Below are 16,588 nucleotides of genomic sequence, written 5' to 3'. Positions count from 1 at the left end.
CGCCCTGTAGCTCTCACCTCCATAGCCATGAAGTGCTTTGAGAAGCTAGTAAAGGGCTACATCTGCTCCTCCCTCCCCATCAACATGGACCCCCTGCAATTTGCATACCGCCCCAACAGGTCCACGGAGGACGCCATAGCCCATGTGCTGCACACAGCAGCATCACACCTGGACAAGAGGCAGGGGAACTATGTGAGAATGCTATTCATCGACTACAGCTCGGCATTCAAAACCATAGTCCCCTCCATACTCATAGCCAAGCTCAGGGACCTGGGCTTGAACTATGACCTCTGCCAGTGGGTCTTGGACTTCCTGACTGGCAGACCCCAGGTGGTGAGAGCAGGCAACTGCACCTCCTCATCCATCACCCTCAACATAGGGGCCCCCCAGGGCTGTGTTCTGAGTCCCCTCTTCTACTCCCTGTACACACACGACTGTGTGGCTCAGCGGAGTAGCAATACAATCATCAAATTTGCTGACGACACAGTGGTGGTGGGCCTGATCTCTGCCAACGACGAGAGGGCCTACCTGGAAGAGGTCAAGGTCCTGGCGGGATGGTGCCAGGAAAACAGCCTCTCCCTGAACGTCAGCAAAACAAAGGAGATGATTGTGGACTTCAGGAGGTCGGGGGTCAAGGACTACAGCCCCCTCAGCATCGACGGGGCACCGGTTGAGAGAGTCAACAGCTTTAAGTAACTCGGAGCCTACATATCCGAGGACTTGACATGGACCACACACATTGACAGTGTTGTGAAGAAGGCACGACAACGCCTCTACTTCCTCAGGCGCCTAAGGAAGTTCCAAGTCAGTCAGAAGATCCTTAAGAACTTCTACTCATGTACAATAGAGAGCATCTTGACCGGCAACATCACCTCCTGGTTTGGGAATAGCACTGCACAAGACCGAAGCAGACTACAAAGAGTGACACGTTCAGCCGAACGCACAATTGGAGGGGGGCTCCCCACCCTCCAGAACATTTACAACAAGCGTTGCAAGGGCAAGGCTAAGAGAATCATTAAAGACTCCAGTCACCCGAACAACTGCCTCTTTGAACTGCTGCGGTCAGGCAAGCGATACCGGAGTCTCAAGGCGAGCACAGAAAGACTCAGAAGAAGCTTCTATCCCCAGGCCATCAGGCTGCTAAACAAACAATGAACACTACACAACAACAACCACCAAACGCACATAGCACACACATCCACACGCACACACTCACTTTAAACAAACACACTGTAGCACCCACTCCACACACTTTATAGCACACACCCACTTTAAACAAACACACTGTAGCACCCACTCCCCACACTTTATATTTATTGATGAAGGATTGCACTACAACTCGTACACCTTACTGTAAATTGTACCTAAATTGTACCTCATCCCATTTCTGCTTTGCACTATATAGTACTGTACATTAGTACACTGCATAGTATTGTATATTATATGGTAACTCAGAACATTGTACATATGTCTATACCGAACACTGTGACCTCATTTTCTTCTTCTAAATTACATGCTATACTATGTTATTTGATACTATCTTGTCTAGCAGAGTCTCTGGAGCGTAACAGTAAGAAGCATTTTGTATGAAAGTATTCTGTACTTCTGTATGACAACTATTAAAGAAACTTGAAACTTGAAACTTGAAACTATACAGACTGTAGGGGACATTTTCCTGGCATTGGTTTGGGCCAATTGTCCCCTTAGGTCTCACTGCAAATCATTACAAGTTCTAAGTAATCACCTTTATCCTATAATGAAACATTTCTATCCTGATAGAAATTGCCTCTTTCAGGATGACAATGCCCCCATCCACAGGGCACGTAGGGTCGCTGAATGGTTTGATGAGTGGGACAATGATGTCAATCATATACTGTAATATGGCTTTCGCAGTCACCAAATCTCAACCCAATTCATCCAAGGCGAATGGTGTTCCCTCCCTCCAGTAGAGTTCTAGTGGCTTGGAATCTATGCCAATGCATATTGAAGCTGTTCTGGCGGCTCGTGGTGGCCCAACACATTTATGTTGGTTTTTCAGATGTCACCCATCTGTGATACAGTATATATTCCCCCTTAGCCTTAATAGAGATACACTAAGCACACGGCAACAGCACCTCCCGCTGTTATTGGTCTAGATTTGGAAAAGATTGAGGAAAAAAACACCAGTAGGCTACTTATCTGATGTAACATTAGTATTTTACCAGTAGGCTTATCTGATGTAACATTACCTGGGCTATTGTAATAGTAATAATAATATCTTACATTAATTTACAAGATTGTGATACATATCAAAATGGATAAAAACACTATTATTAACATTTTGGTTGCCGAAAACATAGAACTACGTTTCTGTCGCCCGATCGTTGAGTGCCGGAAACGTAGATCTACGTTTTTCTCACAGTATTTCTTTTATTCGCTATTGCCATGCATAATTCAGCGGGGCACCTTGTGCATGCTGTACTGAATGTGTCTGAGCTGGCAGACGGTCTTATACCGCCCTCTAACACCTTCAGCCATTATTGCAACCCGTTAGAAACGGGTTTGTTTCTCTTCTCTACCGAGCTGCGGCGTGGGGGCGGGTCCTAAACACTCCGGCAAAACACACGCTTGTAGGGATGGTTTTGACTACTGACCCCGCCCGCCCGTTGAAGTGCAATGCCCAACAACGTCAGAGACAGGATCACTGTGGATAACTGGAATGGCGATCAGATATTTGGATATTTTTTTTTGCATTACTGTACATCAGAGACCAGGTAAGGACATTATATATGAAAGCATGCGTTGATCTGATATTTATTTCTACCCAGATCGACGCTGTCTCTGTGTCTGTATGTGTGGCTCTTTGGCGTTGGGTTGCAGGAGGGGGGGGGGGGGAGGGGGAGGTGGGCGCCGGTCTAAACAACATTGCATGCGTGCACGAGGAAGGATATTAATTATGATCTAGCGTTGATTTCAGGAAGATCCGATAATCAGGCGAAAAATGACAACGTGTTTATTGAATTACACAGAAACACAGTTTTCGCGTCTTTTCCCTGGAATGACTCAGAAGCACCCAAACTATATTCATATTCAAAACAGTATAAAACGGAAATGTAAGGATGAAAACGTTGCACGTTGACCAGAGACTCGACGGCATTATTAGACCCATAGCTATACTATAAAATATAGGTTTAGCTCTACAAACTACAACTACAGCGGCACGGTGGTGTAGTGGTTAACACTGTCGCGTCACAGCAAGAAGGTCCAGGGTTCGATTCCCGCTTGGGGACCAGGTTTCTATGATGCCAGGTACTCAGGTGGGGTATCTCCCAGGCCTTTCTGTGTGGAGTTTGCATGTTTTCCCCGTGCTCGCAAGGGTTTCCCCCCCGATAAGAGAAACCCAATGGAAAAACATGCACAACAGATCGCTAACCCTGTGGCGTCCTTGACGAAGACGGACAGGAGCACTTGGATTGGTCCCCGGGGCGCGACTCACGTTGACGCCCTATCTGCTCCCGGCTGCCCATGGGGGGAAGGACAACGGGATGGGAAAAGTGCAGAGAGACATTTCATCAGCGACTCAGTGCATGTGTGTGTGTGTTCCTGTGGGTCGCCCATCTCGCGCGTGTGTGTTAAAACTGCATGACAAATAAAGACTTCTTTTAGTTCTAGTAACTACGTTTACATGGGATTAATGGACGGCAAGGAAGGGGTCACTTCCTGGAAGGGGCGTGGCACTCAATGTGTTAATAATGGTTCACACTGACTCTAACATCATTTTGAATAAATATAGATTATATTTCGTATTTGGAGAGAATCTGTGCAAGAATGATGAATGAATGAGATGGCAGAGACTTCTGCTACAGGCAAGCTAATCTCTAGGTTTCTCTCATCTACCAGGTACTGCACAATCTCCCGCTCCCTGCTCTTAATGATAGTTAGAAAGCCTAGTTAGAAATTGATGAAAGTAGCACACAACCTCATCCACTATTTACTATTATTTATGAACACACACTTTAGTTTCTCACCATGATGCATAAACAGCAGCATTAATACACTGAATCGTCTCTAATTAAGAATGGACATGCATGAATTAATGTGTAATTTTGAGTACATAGGAAACATTTTATAAATATGTAATAATAATACACATACAATTGACTGTCCATATACTGTAGGCCTATGTTACAAAAAGGCCAGCAATAGACATGAACTGGAAAATCAGTCAGATATATTTCCCTGGAATGACTCAGAAGCACCCAAACTATATTCATATTCAAAACAGTATAAAACGGAAATGTAAGGATGAAAACGTTGCACGTTGACCAGAGACTCGACGGCATTATTAGACCCATAGCTATACTATAAAATATAGGTTTAGCTCTACAAACTACAACTACAGCGGCACGGTGGTGTAGTGGTTAACACTGTCGCGTCACAGCAAGAAGGTCCAGGGTTCGATTCCCGCTTGGGGACCAGGTTTCTATGATGCCAGGTACTCAGGTGGGGTATCTCCCAGGCCTTTCTGTGTGGAGTTTGCATGTTTTCCCCGTGCTCGCAAGGGTTTCCCCCCCGATAAGAGAAACCCAATGGAAAAACATGCACAACAGATCGCTAACCCTGTGGCGTCCTTGACGAAGACGGACAGGAGCACTTGGATTGGTCCCCGGGGCGCGACTCACGTTGACGCCCTATCTGCTCCCGGCTGCCCATGGGGGGAAGGACAACGGGATGGGAAAAGTGCAGAGAGACATTTCATCAGCGACTCAGTGCATGTGTGTGTGTGTTCCTGTGGGTCGCCCATCTCGCGCGTGTGTGTTAAAACTGCATGACAAATAAAGACTTCTTTTAGTTCTAGTAACTACGTTTACATGGGATTAATGGACGGCAAGGAAGGGGTCACTTCCTGGAAGGGGCGTGGCACTCAATGTGTTAATAATGGTTCACACTGACTCTAACATCATTTTGAATAAATATAGATTATATTTCGTATTTGGAGAGAATCTGTGCAAGAATGATGAATGAATGAGATGGCAGAGACTTCTGCTACAGGCAAGCTAATCTCTAGGTTTCTCTCATCTACCAGGTACTGCACAATCTCCCGCTCCCTGCTCTTAATGATAGTTAGAAAGCCTAGTTAGAAATTGATGAAAGTAGCACACAACCTCATCCACTATTTACTATTATTTATGAACACACACTTTAGTTTCTCACCATGATGCATAAACAGCAGCATTAATACACTGAATCGTCTCTAATTAAGAATGGACATGCATGAATTAATGTGTAATTTTGAGTACATAGGAAACATTTTATAAATATGTAATAATAATACACATACAATTGACTGTCCATATACTGTAGGCCTATGTTACAAAAAGGCCAGCAATAGACATGAACTGGAAAATCAGTCAGATATATTTTCATTCCACATGCAATCAATTCAAACATTCAAGCTGGTCCATCAACAAAATGAGGCAGATAGCACAATAATACAGATGCTTCAAGAATACTAATGTGCAGTGTAAACTAGGCAGTAGATTGCTCAGGCGCCTATCTATTAGCGAAAATGTATGAGGACATTTTGAGATAATGAAGTGATTAGTTAGGTAGCTAACTATTTTAATAAACATTCTGTCATATTATTGATTTCCCATTGTAGAAGAAGTGACAATAAGGCTGACTAGCATAGCATTAGCCTCTAGCTAATAGTTTGACAAACGGGAGAGAGAGGGAGACCAGAGTGGGTGAGAGTGTGCCCGCGGAGGCCATGGCAGGTTGTCATGCTACAGGGCGCGGTTTTAAGCTAAACTTGGTTGGGAATCGTTAGGAAGCGTCAGAGATTTTGCTTCAGTGAGGACATCGCCTCCTATTCATTTTCGTCCTGTATATATTAACCTCTTTGTCATTAGGACGCATCAGAGACAAGCCAGAGACTGTGGGTGTTGAAAGTGACCAATCAAAGCAGCGGAGACATCAGCCACTGTCTATTCCATCCCTGCCTTCAAAGTCTCAAAAGTCCACTTGGCGAGCGAGCAAGTGTTGAGCAGTTGTGAGCGTGTGGGTCGAGCGAGTGCTCGTCACAGCCCCGCGCTCACGGGACCACATTGTGCACGCAGAACAGAAAGGGTCCCTCGCGAGGGTGCTTTTCTGCTGCCGGATGCTGTTCTGTGTGCTCGTGTCGCCTGGTTTTTAGGTGCGCAGATTTGAAGACTAATTCAACGGCATAAGTGCTATGCAGACCATTGCAGGATGCAAATGTGACAGTTTCGTCAAGGACTTGGTTTTTGTTACCCCATTCACTGTCTATGGAGCAGCTTTTACCATTTTACATCACCATTTGGAGAGTTGTCTCTCTAGTTTTAGGAGAAAGTGGTGCATGTTCACTAATACTGACAGAACTGTCCTGGGCACCTGGGAATTCAACATATGTGAATTCTTAAAATGGGAGGTATTCCCCTTTAATCAGTCATCCCAGACCTTTGCTAAATGAGCCATGGAGCAGAAATCTGTTTAAGCTCAATTACTGAAATACTGACATTTGCAGGTAACATTTGTCATAGAATTATGGCAAATTGTGTCAGATGTACATGGAAATAGTTTGTCGTTTGCTTGCATTGCAGTTTATTTTTCCACACCTGATTAGGCGAGGTCAGAGGTGATCCAATCAGTGGAATCTCGCATTTGAATTGATCCACAATGTGCTCATTAGCAGTGCATGTAAAGTGATTTGGAGGAAGGGTGGGTGAAATGTGGACACAGATTGACAGGTGTTAGTTATTTGTTCAGACAGTCCTAGTCATTTGACACTGGTGATGATGGGAGCTGCTTAATATCTGGCTTTTTCTGCGAATTCAGCAAATAGCATATAAATGTGATTAATTCTCATAAAGCCAGTGTCTGCTGACTTTTGCGTGTCCAAAAACAAGAATATCTTGAACCAGCTGACACGCTCAACAGCTGAACAGCTGACGAGTCCAGCGGCTCAACACTGGCAATTATGTAGCCTGTGTTCAAACTTACAGTCAGCGGATCCCCCTATTGTGCATTTTCTTTTAACTCGCCAAGCTTAATTGAAATCCATTTGGCAGGTATAATATATGCAGTCCTGTCATTAGCTCATCCGTGATAATTACTCTATTGTTAATCTAAATTGAACACACGTGAATATTATTTTTATTATCTCCCTTGCACATACACCCGTTATTCCGTTAATGTGGAGACGGCTGTATGAACAGAGGCTCTGGAGGAACTTACCAGGAGTTTGGATTGGCATGTTGTATCTCTCCGGTCCCTATAACCCCTGAGCCTGATAGCAATTAACGGCTAGAAAAACCAGTGGAACAACTTGGGCCAGGATTAATAAACACCTATCTTTAGTTATTGCATGTCACCCTGTGAGCGGATTAACTCCATGCCTCCTGAATGGATGTCTCCATTCACTGCTTTTCTGTTCTCTCACAGAGTTGGCCTCTAAAAAAAGGAGGAGAGCACTGCATGCAAAAACAGCAGGATACACTTTAGTGTCATGCAGGTCAGGCATGCATAAAATTGGAACAGAATTACATTTTTCCAGCTTCCAATCGGAAGAAAATTGTATACCTATACAGTACTGTTGATACTACTACAAAACCAATAGGGAGGAAATCCATGTATTCCAAGAGAGATAGAGAGTTTTTGTTTTTGACTGATTGGATTCCTTGGAGGAGAAAACCTTGCACTTCAGAAATTGGAATTGATTCGGTCCTCTGCAGTGGTCTAGATATTTACCTTCTAGCTAATTGCGAGAGGCAGGGCCTGTTCGGTGCAGGAGGGGTAGACTCACGAACGAGCGATGCCTTTTCTTCTCTGTCTATTGGACTGGCGCCACACCCTCCATTTAGCTTCTGCTCATTCTAAGTGGCTTGCAGGGAATTGGCCCATCCAACCTGAGCTGCTTTACAAAGTGAATGTAACACTATCTGGAATAATATGGCAAAGAGTTGGCAAGATGGCAAGCTTTTGATGATGTAGTACTGTAGGGCATTGGATACAGTGCATAATCACAAGCTGATCTTTCACAAAGAAGCTAAAGAAGCGAAAACAAAAAGTTTTTCTTGATTGAATCAGAAATCTTTTGGTCCCTGATGCTGATTCTAATGCACTCCTTTACCTTCCTTTTCAATGTCTTTCCTACTTGTTATCTGACTGCATTGATGCAAATGTCTCAATTAGCATGAAACATGACTGGGTTAACGAGGGGCCAATTTATGTAATTTCCCTGACTTGATGTCTCCAATTCATAAAAAGATTCAACACGAGGGAAGTTTGCCTATTGCCTATCAGTGATGATCAAACCACTGTACGATAAAGAAAAATAGATGAATAAATAAATAAATAAATACATTTACAGTTTTCAATCGATGAAGCGTTATATACATAATTGTTCTCGGTTGAAAAACGAGTGTTGTGTTTATGGTTTTAAAATGTTTAAAATGAACTCTGCACATCATGTGTCATCTCTCTCTCTCTCTCTCTCTCTCTCTCTCTCTCTCTCTCTCTCTCTCTCTCTCTCTCTCTCTCTCTCTCTCTCTCTCTCTCTCTCTCTCTCTCTCTCTCTCTCTCTCTCTCTCTCTGCCTTTAACCCTACAGATCAGGAGCGGATAAGAAAGGACTCCTTATACGAACAAGAAGGCAAGGTTCAGTTTGTAATTGATGCAGTGTATGCAATGGCCCATGCCCTGCACAATATGCACCGGGAGCTCTGCCCGGGGAAGGTGGGTCTCTGCCCCAAAATGGACCCCATCAACGGCACTCTGCTGCTCAAGCACATCCGTCGCCTCAACTTCACAGGTCAGTCGAGATTATTTATAATGGAATGAATCTTTTGTGTATCTGGCCAAAAGATAATGGGTCTCATTCACCAACGGACTTAAGACAAAATATTTGCTCTTAGGGCCATTTGAGACCTTTTCGGGCCTGACTGAGAGCAGGAATTAGGAGCACTGAGGAGCAGACTTTGTTTGTTTGTTTGTTTGTTTGTTTGTTTGTTTGTTTGTTTGTTTGTTTGTTTGTTTGTTTGTTTGTTGTGTTCTTAACACATCGTGCACCATAAACGGCGTAAGTCGTTATTGCCCGCCATGCGTTGAACGCCAACAACTGCGTAAATCGTTTTTGGGATCAATATTTAATTTTTTCGCCATGGCATTCATAATTCATCCAGCCTCCCTCCGGACTGCAGCGGCACCCTGTCTGAGATTGCAACGCCTCAATACCGCCGCCTGGTGGATGGTCGGGCGAGTTACACTCACATCAAACCGGAAGTGGTGGTCGGTGCATCGAGGAAATCCCTCCGGCAGTCATATCTTGTTACGTGGATCCAGACAAACACTCGAGTGCATTTGAATCGCTTTCGAAACGCAATAATCAATATTATTTCTGCGTTTATTGCGACCATACAAACCGGAAATGGATCTAGGAGATCGGCGTCAAATAATTGGGATATTCCTCCAGTCTCATTGGCGAACGGTAAGAGGACACTAACGTTATTTTCAGCCCGATTGTCCATTTCCTTGTTTGCAATCAGTCTGATCAATATATCAACTCATACTAAATAAAGCCGTTACTGACGATCAAGGAATTATAAATGACCCCCCCCCCCTTTCCTTCACGCATGATGAAGCATAATGTATACCGATCATATACATTTGATTTTTTTTATATAGCGTGTATAGGAAAGAAACGCCAATCGATAATCTATCATATGCGTCAGGGCCTATAACTAGCGTTTTTGGAATTACAGCAGAAAAGCTTAAAAACATACTTATATTCTCGAAGGTATTAACACAACAATGTATGAATGAAAAAATATAACGTTCCCCCATCCTGAACGATAGATAATCGATGTTGAATGGGCCATAGTAATGTCAATATAGCTATAACATTTAAAAAGTTATAGCCCTGCAAAGAAGGTAAACATCTCCATAGGGTTACAGTGCTGGCAGACTGGGTATAATGATGGGCACAATGCCCGGCGCCCAATGTGTTAAGGGCTTGATTTGGGAGGAATCATAGTGATTCCTTCATGTCAAGTCTACAGGCCTCCTTGGAATTAATTAATCATAATTTAAATAAATATGACAATATGTGTACAATAAAGAATTACGCATTTGATGTCGGAAAAATAAATAATATGGATTCATCTGATCACAGGGCAGCTGGATTAACCATATCTGAACCAACCAGCTAGTTTGGACAAATGTATAATTACTTAATTACTCAGATATTCAAACACAATTATGCAATTATTGTGAAGTGATTGAAAATAATAATGATTTAATGCCTTATTTGGCATTTGTATTTCTTATTTGTTAAATATCTGAAACTTTTATTGATTAATTATACATTTGAAATAATACAGGTTATAGCCAACATGCAATATATCCCATTGATTGGTACAATGGGACAGACATTTATTTTATATAACCTGCATTCTTTCATCATTAATCAATAAAACAGATATTGAAATACACTATGTAGCCTACTACACCAACACTGCAAATGACAGTGGATAAATAAATAAGAACTAAAGCTAATCGCGTGGAAATAGACTGCATTAATATTCCATAAGTCTTGTTGTGCCACACACACACACAAATAACTGTATATCCTAATGTCTAATGAATGAACAGTAGGCTTATATTATTCGAATGACTTGTTTCATGGATTTAGTAGATAGTAGATACTATATATATGCTTTGCCCTATACGTACAGTAAGTACAGTAGACATATTGAGGCCGCCAGAGTCGGGTAGTGGACTGGTGGACTGTACTACTGTAGGCAGCGCAGTATCTGTGATCTCCTAATAAAACAAGTCATTAGAATAATATAAGCCGGCTTCCGGTTATGATGTGAAAGGGAACAGACATGTGAGGAGGTGGCTCCCGACATTTTGCAAGTCAAACTTAATTTATCATGTCTTTTTTAAACTTTATACAAAAAAATTGTTTGCACAAAGTAAAAATGAATAACTCAGCATGAAGAAATGCCAAATAGATGCAAAGAAAGGAATGCTCAGAGGTCGACAGCTTAATACTCCGAAGAGGCTAATGGTACCGCTAAGATGGCGACTGACGCGCCACCCAACCTCCCTGAGGACTTGCAGAATCTCTGCACAATGCTAGCCACAGACATGAAAGAAAATGTCCTGGATTTAATAGAAAATGCCCTTTCTCCAGTGAGGGAGTTATTAGCCTCCATCGAATTAACCACCTTCGACCAAGACAAACGGATTACTGATTTAGAGAGAACCCTCTCCGACTATAGTGACACAGTCGCGGCCCTGGAAAAGACATGTGCTCAGCTAAGCTCCCAAAATGAAGCTCTTGCTAGCTGGGCAGAAGACGCTGAAAACCGGTCTCGAATTATCAATATCTCCCGGAGAACGCAGATGAAAACTTTATTTAACAGATTGCAGAATGGGTACAATACAGTACGGCTCAATACACACAATTGTTAAGGGGATGCAGACCAGAGAAAGATGTTTGTCTTGTTTACATCAGGGTCCCCATTATATCATATATATATCATGACATTTATGACACAAATCGATCTCTAAACAATGTTGTATGTCTCCGTAATGGTATGATTCTGGCCTTGTAGGTTAAGCCACCATTCTACGCAGTTTCTATATCTATCCCACCGTGTCTGTGTAAAATCTTGTACACGTTCTTTCTGAACGGACATGAGATGCATATAACATTGTTTAGAAACCTTTTTGCGAACTTTAGATGGTGTTTTTTGTCCATTTTCATCTGTAACGTTACTCCTTGGATGTCATTTGGTGACACCGGATGGCCGTATCCTCGCAACAAAGAGAGCTGCTATTGGTCCAGCGCAAGATACGTGACCGAACTCGCACCAATTACGTCAAATAAAACTCTGTGGTGACCAAATATCCGTTCGCGAGGACAGATCTAGTCCTGACTTAAAAATTATGATTGCGCAAAATGTCAATGGAGAACTTTTTGTTCCTAAATCTACACCAATATATCTTTCACCCAGATTGAAAATGTTGTAGTCCGCCGAGGTGGGAACGGGATGAAACGATACAGCCTTCACCTTACGGCCTAAGAGGGATTTATGTCAGAGTTTTTTGCGGAGGTCCTGGGCAAAAAAATTTATCCAACCAATACACTCCAATGTATTCACTCCTGAACATTTCTACACGCCAGAAGTGGCACGTATACCACGGCGTAACCTCAAGGTGAACGACATAGTCATCCTCAAGGACAGTAACCTGCCAAGAAGCCAGTGGCAACTATGTCGGGTCGTCGAAGCCACTCAAGAGAGCGACGGTCTAGTACGTCGAGTAAAAATACAGACTGGGGAGCGAAAAGATCACTCTACCAGACCTTCAGTCCTCGAGCGACCGATCCAGAAATTGGTACTCCTCCTCGAGAGTAATTAGTATAGAAACGCTTGAATTGTATTATTTTGATGCTATGTGAAATCTAAAAGGAAATCCTGTATGACTAAATTAATTGTTTTGTGCTTATCCGTCATAGCAGGATTTGGTGGGAGTGTAACTGACCGCCAAGGGTAAAGATGCCTATCATCTTTATTGTCAGTAAGCTTTGATTTGCGTTGGTCTAGATGATCAACTTCTCTGTATTGGCTCAGAATACTGAGCTCTCTATTTAAGAAAAGAATATTTCGGAGCCACTTGTGCATTTTCATTTCGTGTCCACATGGGGGCAGAGCTCGTCTTTCCTATAGTATAAAGGTCACAGCATCCTGTGTGACCAAGGCGGAAGTAACTCAGAGACAACGACGGAGCAGACAGCGAATTATGTATAATAGAAGAACCTTACTCCAGTAAATAACTCCCCTTGGTAAAGCGGAATAAGGTATGTTGAACACTAAAATGTATTATTATTATTACTGTTGTTGAAGAGGTCTATATTTATGTGTGTAACTGCCAAACATTTATAAACATGTAAAGTGGTGCACTCACTGAGTAGCTTCTAATCAAAGGCAATTTGGTCACCACAGAGTTTTCAAGAGTGAAAACTTACCCGACTCTGAAGAGTGAAAACGTACCCAACTCTGAAGAGTGAAAACTTACCCGACTCTGAAGAGTGAAAACTTACCCAACTCTGAAGAGTGAAAACTTACCCGACTCTGAAGAGGATCAACAGTGAGTAGAACCCATACTCTGAAGAGGATAAACAGTGAGTATACCCATACTCTGAAAAGGATAAATGTATTATGAAACCTCATTCTGAAGTGGATAAATGTGAAGTAGACCTTACTCTGAAGAGGATAGATGTTCTGAAGAGGATGGATGTATTATGAAGACTTTATTCTGAAGTGGATAAATGTACAATGAAGACCATACTCCGAAGAAAATACATGTATGTTGAAGACCTCACTCTGAAGAAAATGCATGTACAATGAAGACCATACTCTGAAGAAAATACATGTACAATGAAGACCATACTCTGAAGAAAATACATGTATGTTGAAGATCTTACTCCGAAGAAAATACATGTATGTTGAAGACCTTACTCCGAAGAGAATACATGTATGTTGAGGACCCTACACTAAAGAAAATACATGTATGAAGAGAAGGAAGAATGAACCTACTGAGTTAACCCTATGCTGTCTGGTATCCATCCCAGCAAAACCACGGACGTGTGGCAACTCCTGTATATCTAATTAACCCTATGCTGTCTGGTATCCATCCCAGCAAAACCACGGACGTGTGTCAACTCCTGTATATCTAATTATCCTTATGCTGTCTGGTATCCATCCCAGCAAAACCACGGACATGTGGCGACTCCTGTATATCTAATTAACCTTATGCTGTCTGGTATACATCCCAGCAATACCACGGACGTGTGGCAACTTCTGTATATCTAATTACCCTTATGCTGTCTGGTATCCATCCCAGCAATACCACGGACGTGTGGCAACTCCTGTATATTTAATGAATATTATGCTGTCTGATATCCATCCCAGCAAGTGGAACTCTTAAATACCATCTATTTATTTGATATTTTGAGTGTGTGTGATCAAGCACAATGTCGGCCCAAGAAGACTATGCTGGCAACCTCTTGGAGTTGGAACAGAACAGAACAGGTGCTCGCCAAAGAACTCTAACCGAGAAAGGAAAAGAAAATCGTGAAGTGGAGGATAAGAGGAATGAGAAAGCTTTTAACAAAGCTTATCAGAAGTGGAAGAAGATAGCCAAGGAAGCAAGAGGGAAACTAAGAACCTTCTGTCCAGCAGAAGAACTTGATAGACTAAAACAAGACATTCAAGCAAGTTGTGACTTAGTAAGAAGTTTATATGAGTCCATTTTACGTAACCATGCCACGACTCCTGAGATCGCAAATAAAATGGACGCCTGTATTCAGCTGACGACAGACACCCAAGAGCTTGTGTGTAAGAAGAAGAAGAAGAAGATTTTAATGAAAGACTTGAGAAGGAGAGGGTGAGAATAGCTCTGAACAAAGAGGAGTACAGATCTGTATATGGTCACACAAATACTGAAACAATTCACTCTCAACGTTCCAAGGCATCAAACAGGCGGAGGGAAGCTGAACTTGCGGCTAAAGTAGAAGAGGTAAAGGCCATTCAAGTGATCCAGGCTCAGCAAACCAGTCTCCTCCAACTAGAAGAGGCAGCCATGCTGATGGAAATGGAGAAGATGAAGGTGCAGAGTCGACGTAAGCTGGAGGAGGAGAGGATGAAGTTACAGCAGCTACAAGCAGAGAAGGAAATCCAGGTAGCAGCAGCCCGAGTGAGGGCATACAGTTCTGGAAGTGATCTAGACAACGAAGAAGAAGAAGTCACTGACCATGAAATAAATACTGCTCACCAAAATCCTGAATATAGTGCTCCGCTACATCCTACATCATTCCAACGTCAAGCATCTCCCAGCGCGACGGCAAACCAAGAGGCCTTCAGTCTAGCCGAAGCAATCACAAGTGCATTAAGCATGAATCGCCTACCTACACCAGAACCAACAATATTCAACGGTGACCCTATGAAATTTGTTGATTGGAAAATGACCTTCATGACCCTGATACACCGAAAGCCTCTCCCAACAAGTGATAAGATGTTTTATCTGAAAATGTACCTTACTGGAGAAGCTCGTAAGTCTGTGGAAGGATTCTTTTACAGAGACTCCGAAGAAGCATATAAAGGTGCCTGGAGAGTGTTGGAAGAGAGGTATGGAAACCCCTTCATTATACAAAGGGCGTTCAGAGACAAGCTAATGAGATGGCCTAAGATAAACACAAACGATCCTCTGGCGCTCCGAGAGTTTGCAGACTTCCTACAGGGATGCACAGAGGCAATTCCACATGTCCGAGGGCTGGACATCTTGAACGACTGCGAAGAGAACCACAAACTGCTCAAGAAACTACCTGAGTGGATTCTGCGAAGATGGAGCAGGATCATCGTAGAAGAGCTAGATAAATCTGGAAGCTATCCAAGTCTTGCACACTTTTCAAAGTTTCTGAACAAAGAGGCACGAATAGCTTGTAACCCCATCGCTACCCCACTACTGTTGAACTCTAGAGCCTCAGACAAGAGGTTTTCCAAGAGAGCCAGAGCGTTGAATACAAGCACTTACATAAAGAGCAACATCGTGGAGACACAGTATTCACCCTATAGAGCCAGACCACCTTGCCCAATCTGCAAAAATGAGAATCATGGCATTGCTACATGCACTAACTTCGCATCAAGGTCTATAGAGGATAAGAGAACGTACATCTACCAAAATCACCTCTGCTTTGGATGTCTGAGGAAGGGACACTCCAGCAAGGACTGTAAACGGCGACATACCTGCAACACCTGCAACCGTCGTCATCCAACGTGTCTGCACGAAGAGAGGTCACAAGCACCAGAGACAACCCAGAGTGGCACATCTACTGCAAACTACCGGAGCCAAGAAGTCTGCAGAGTCGTGTCTCACACTACAACCCGATGTGCTTCTGCGACCTCAAGCATTGTCCCAGTCCTTGTGTCTTCAGTTCAAGAGCCACAGATAACGGTGCTCACTTACGCACTACTCGACACACAGAGTGATACAACGTTTATCTTAGAGGACCTGCTTAAGGAGTTAAGTGTGGAAAGTCAACCTGTGAAGCTGAGACTCAGTACAATGACTGCTGTAAATACAGTTATAACCAGCAAGAGTGTCAGCGGCCTACAAATCAGAGGACTCCATTCTGCAAACAACATCAGAGTGCCACAAGCCTACACTCGTAGCTTCATCCCAGTAGACAAATCCTACATTCCTACTGGTAAAACAGCGCTACAGTGGCCTCACCTCAAGCATCTCGTAAACAAGTTACCATCACTTCTAGACTGTGAAGTGGGTATGTTAATAGGATGTGATTGTCCCTCAGCGCTAGCTCCACTCGAAGTCATCACAGGCTGTGAAAACGAACCTTTTGCACAGAGGACAGAGCTTGGCTGGAGCATAATAGGCTCATCTAACCCTCATCTGGACCGACAAGGGAGCCAGAGCTTTGTACATAGAGTGTCAGTAAAAGAAATACCAGCCCCGTCTACAACAGATGTCCTTAAAGTACTTGAGTCGGACTTCTCTGAAAG

At 43.1% G+C, this 16,588-nt stretch overlaps 1 protein-coding gene across 2 annotated transcripts in view; it reads left to right on the top strand.

Annotated features, from left to right (window-relative positions):
* LOC311231155 (metabotropic glutamate receptor 4-like) overlaps positions 1 to 16,588 on the top strand; it is a gene marked incomplete at both ends in the record, with an annotated part of 754,768 nt that overhangs the window by 637,766 nt on the left and 100,414 nt on the right. For both annotated transcript variants that reach the window (XM_084317663.1, XM_084317662.1), the window contains one exon: positions 8,611 to 8,811. In XM_084317663.1, coding sequence (XP_084173789.1) covers positions 8,611 to 8,811 — 201 coding nt within the window. The remainder of the gene's footprint in view (positions 1 to 8,610; positions 8,812 to 16,588) is intronic.

The sequence above is a fragment of the Notolepis coatsorum genome (assembly GCF_963971535.1).
Source record: "Notolepis coatsorum genome assembly, chromosome: 6".
Taxonomy (NCBI): Eukaryota; Metazoa; Chordata; class Actinopteri; order Aulopiformes; family Paralepididae; genus Notolepis; species Notolepis coatsorum.
Note: the sequence above shows the minus strand (reverse complement) of the source record. Positions and strands in the feature narration are given on the sequence as shown.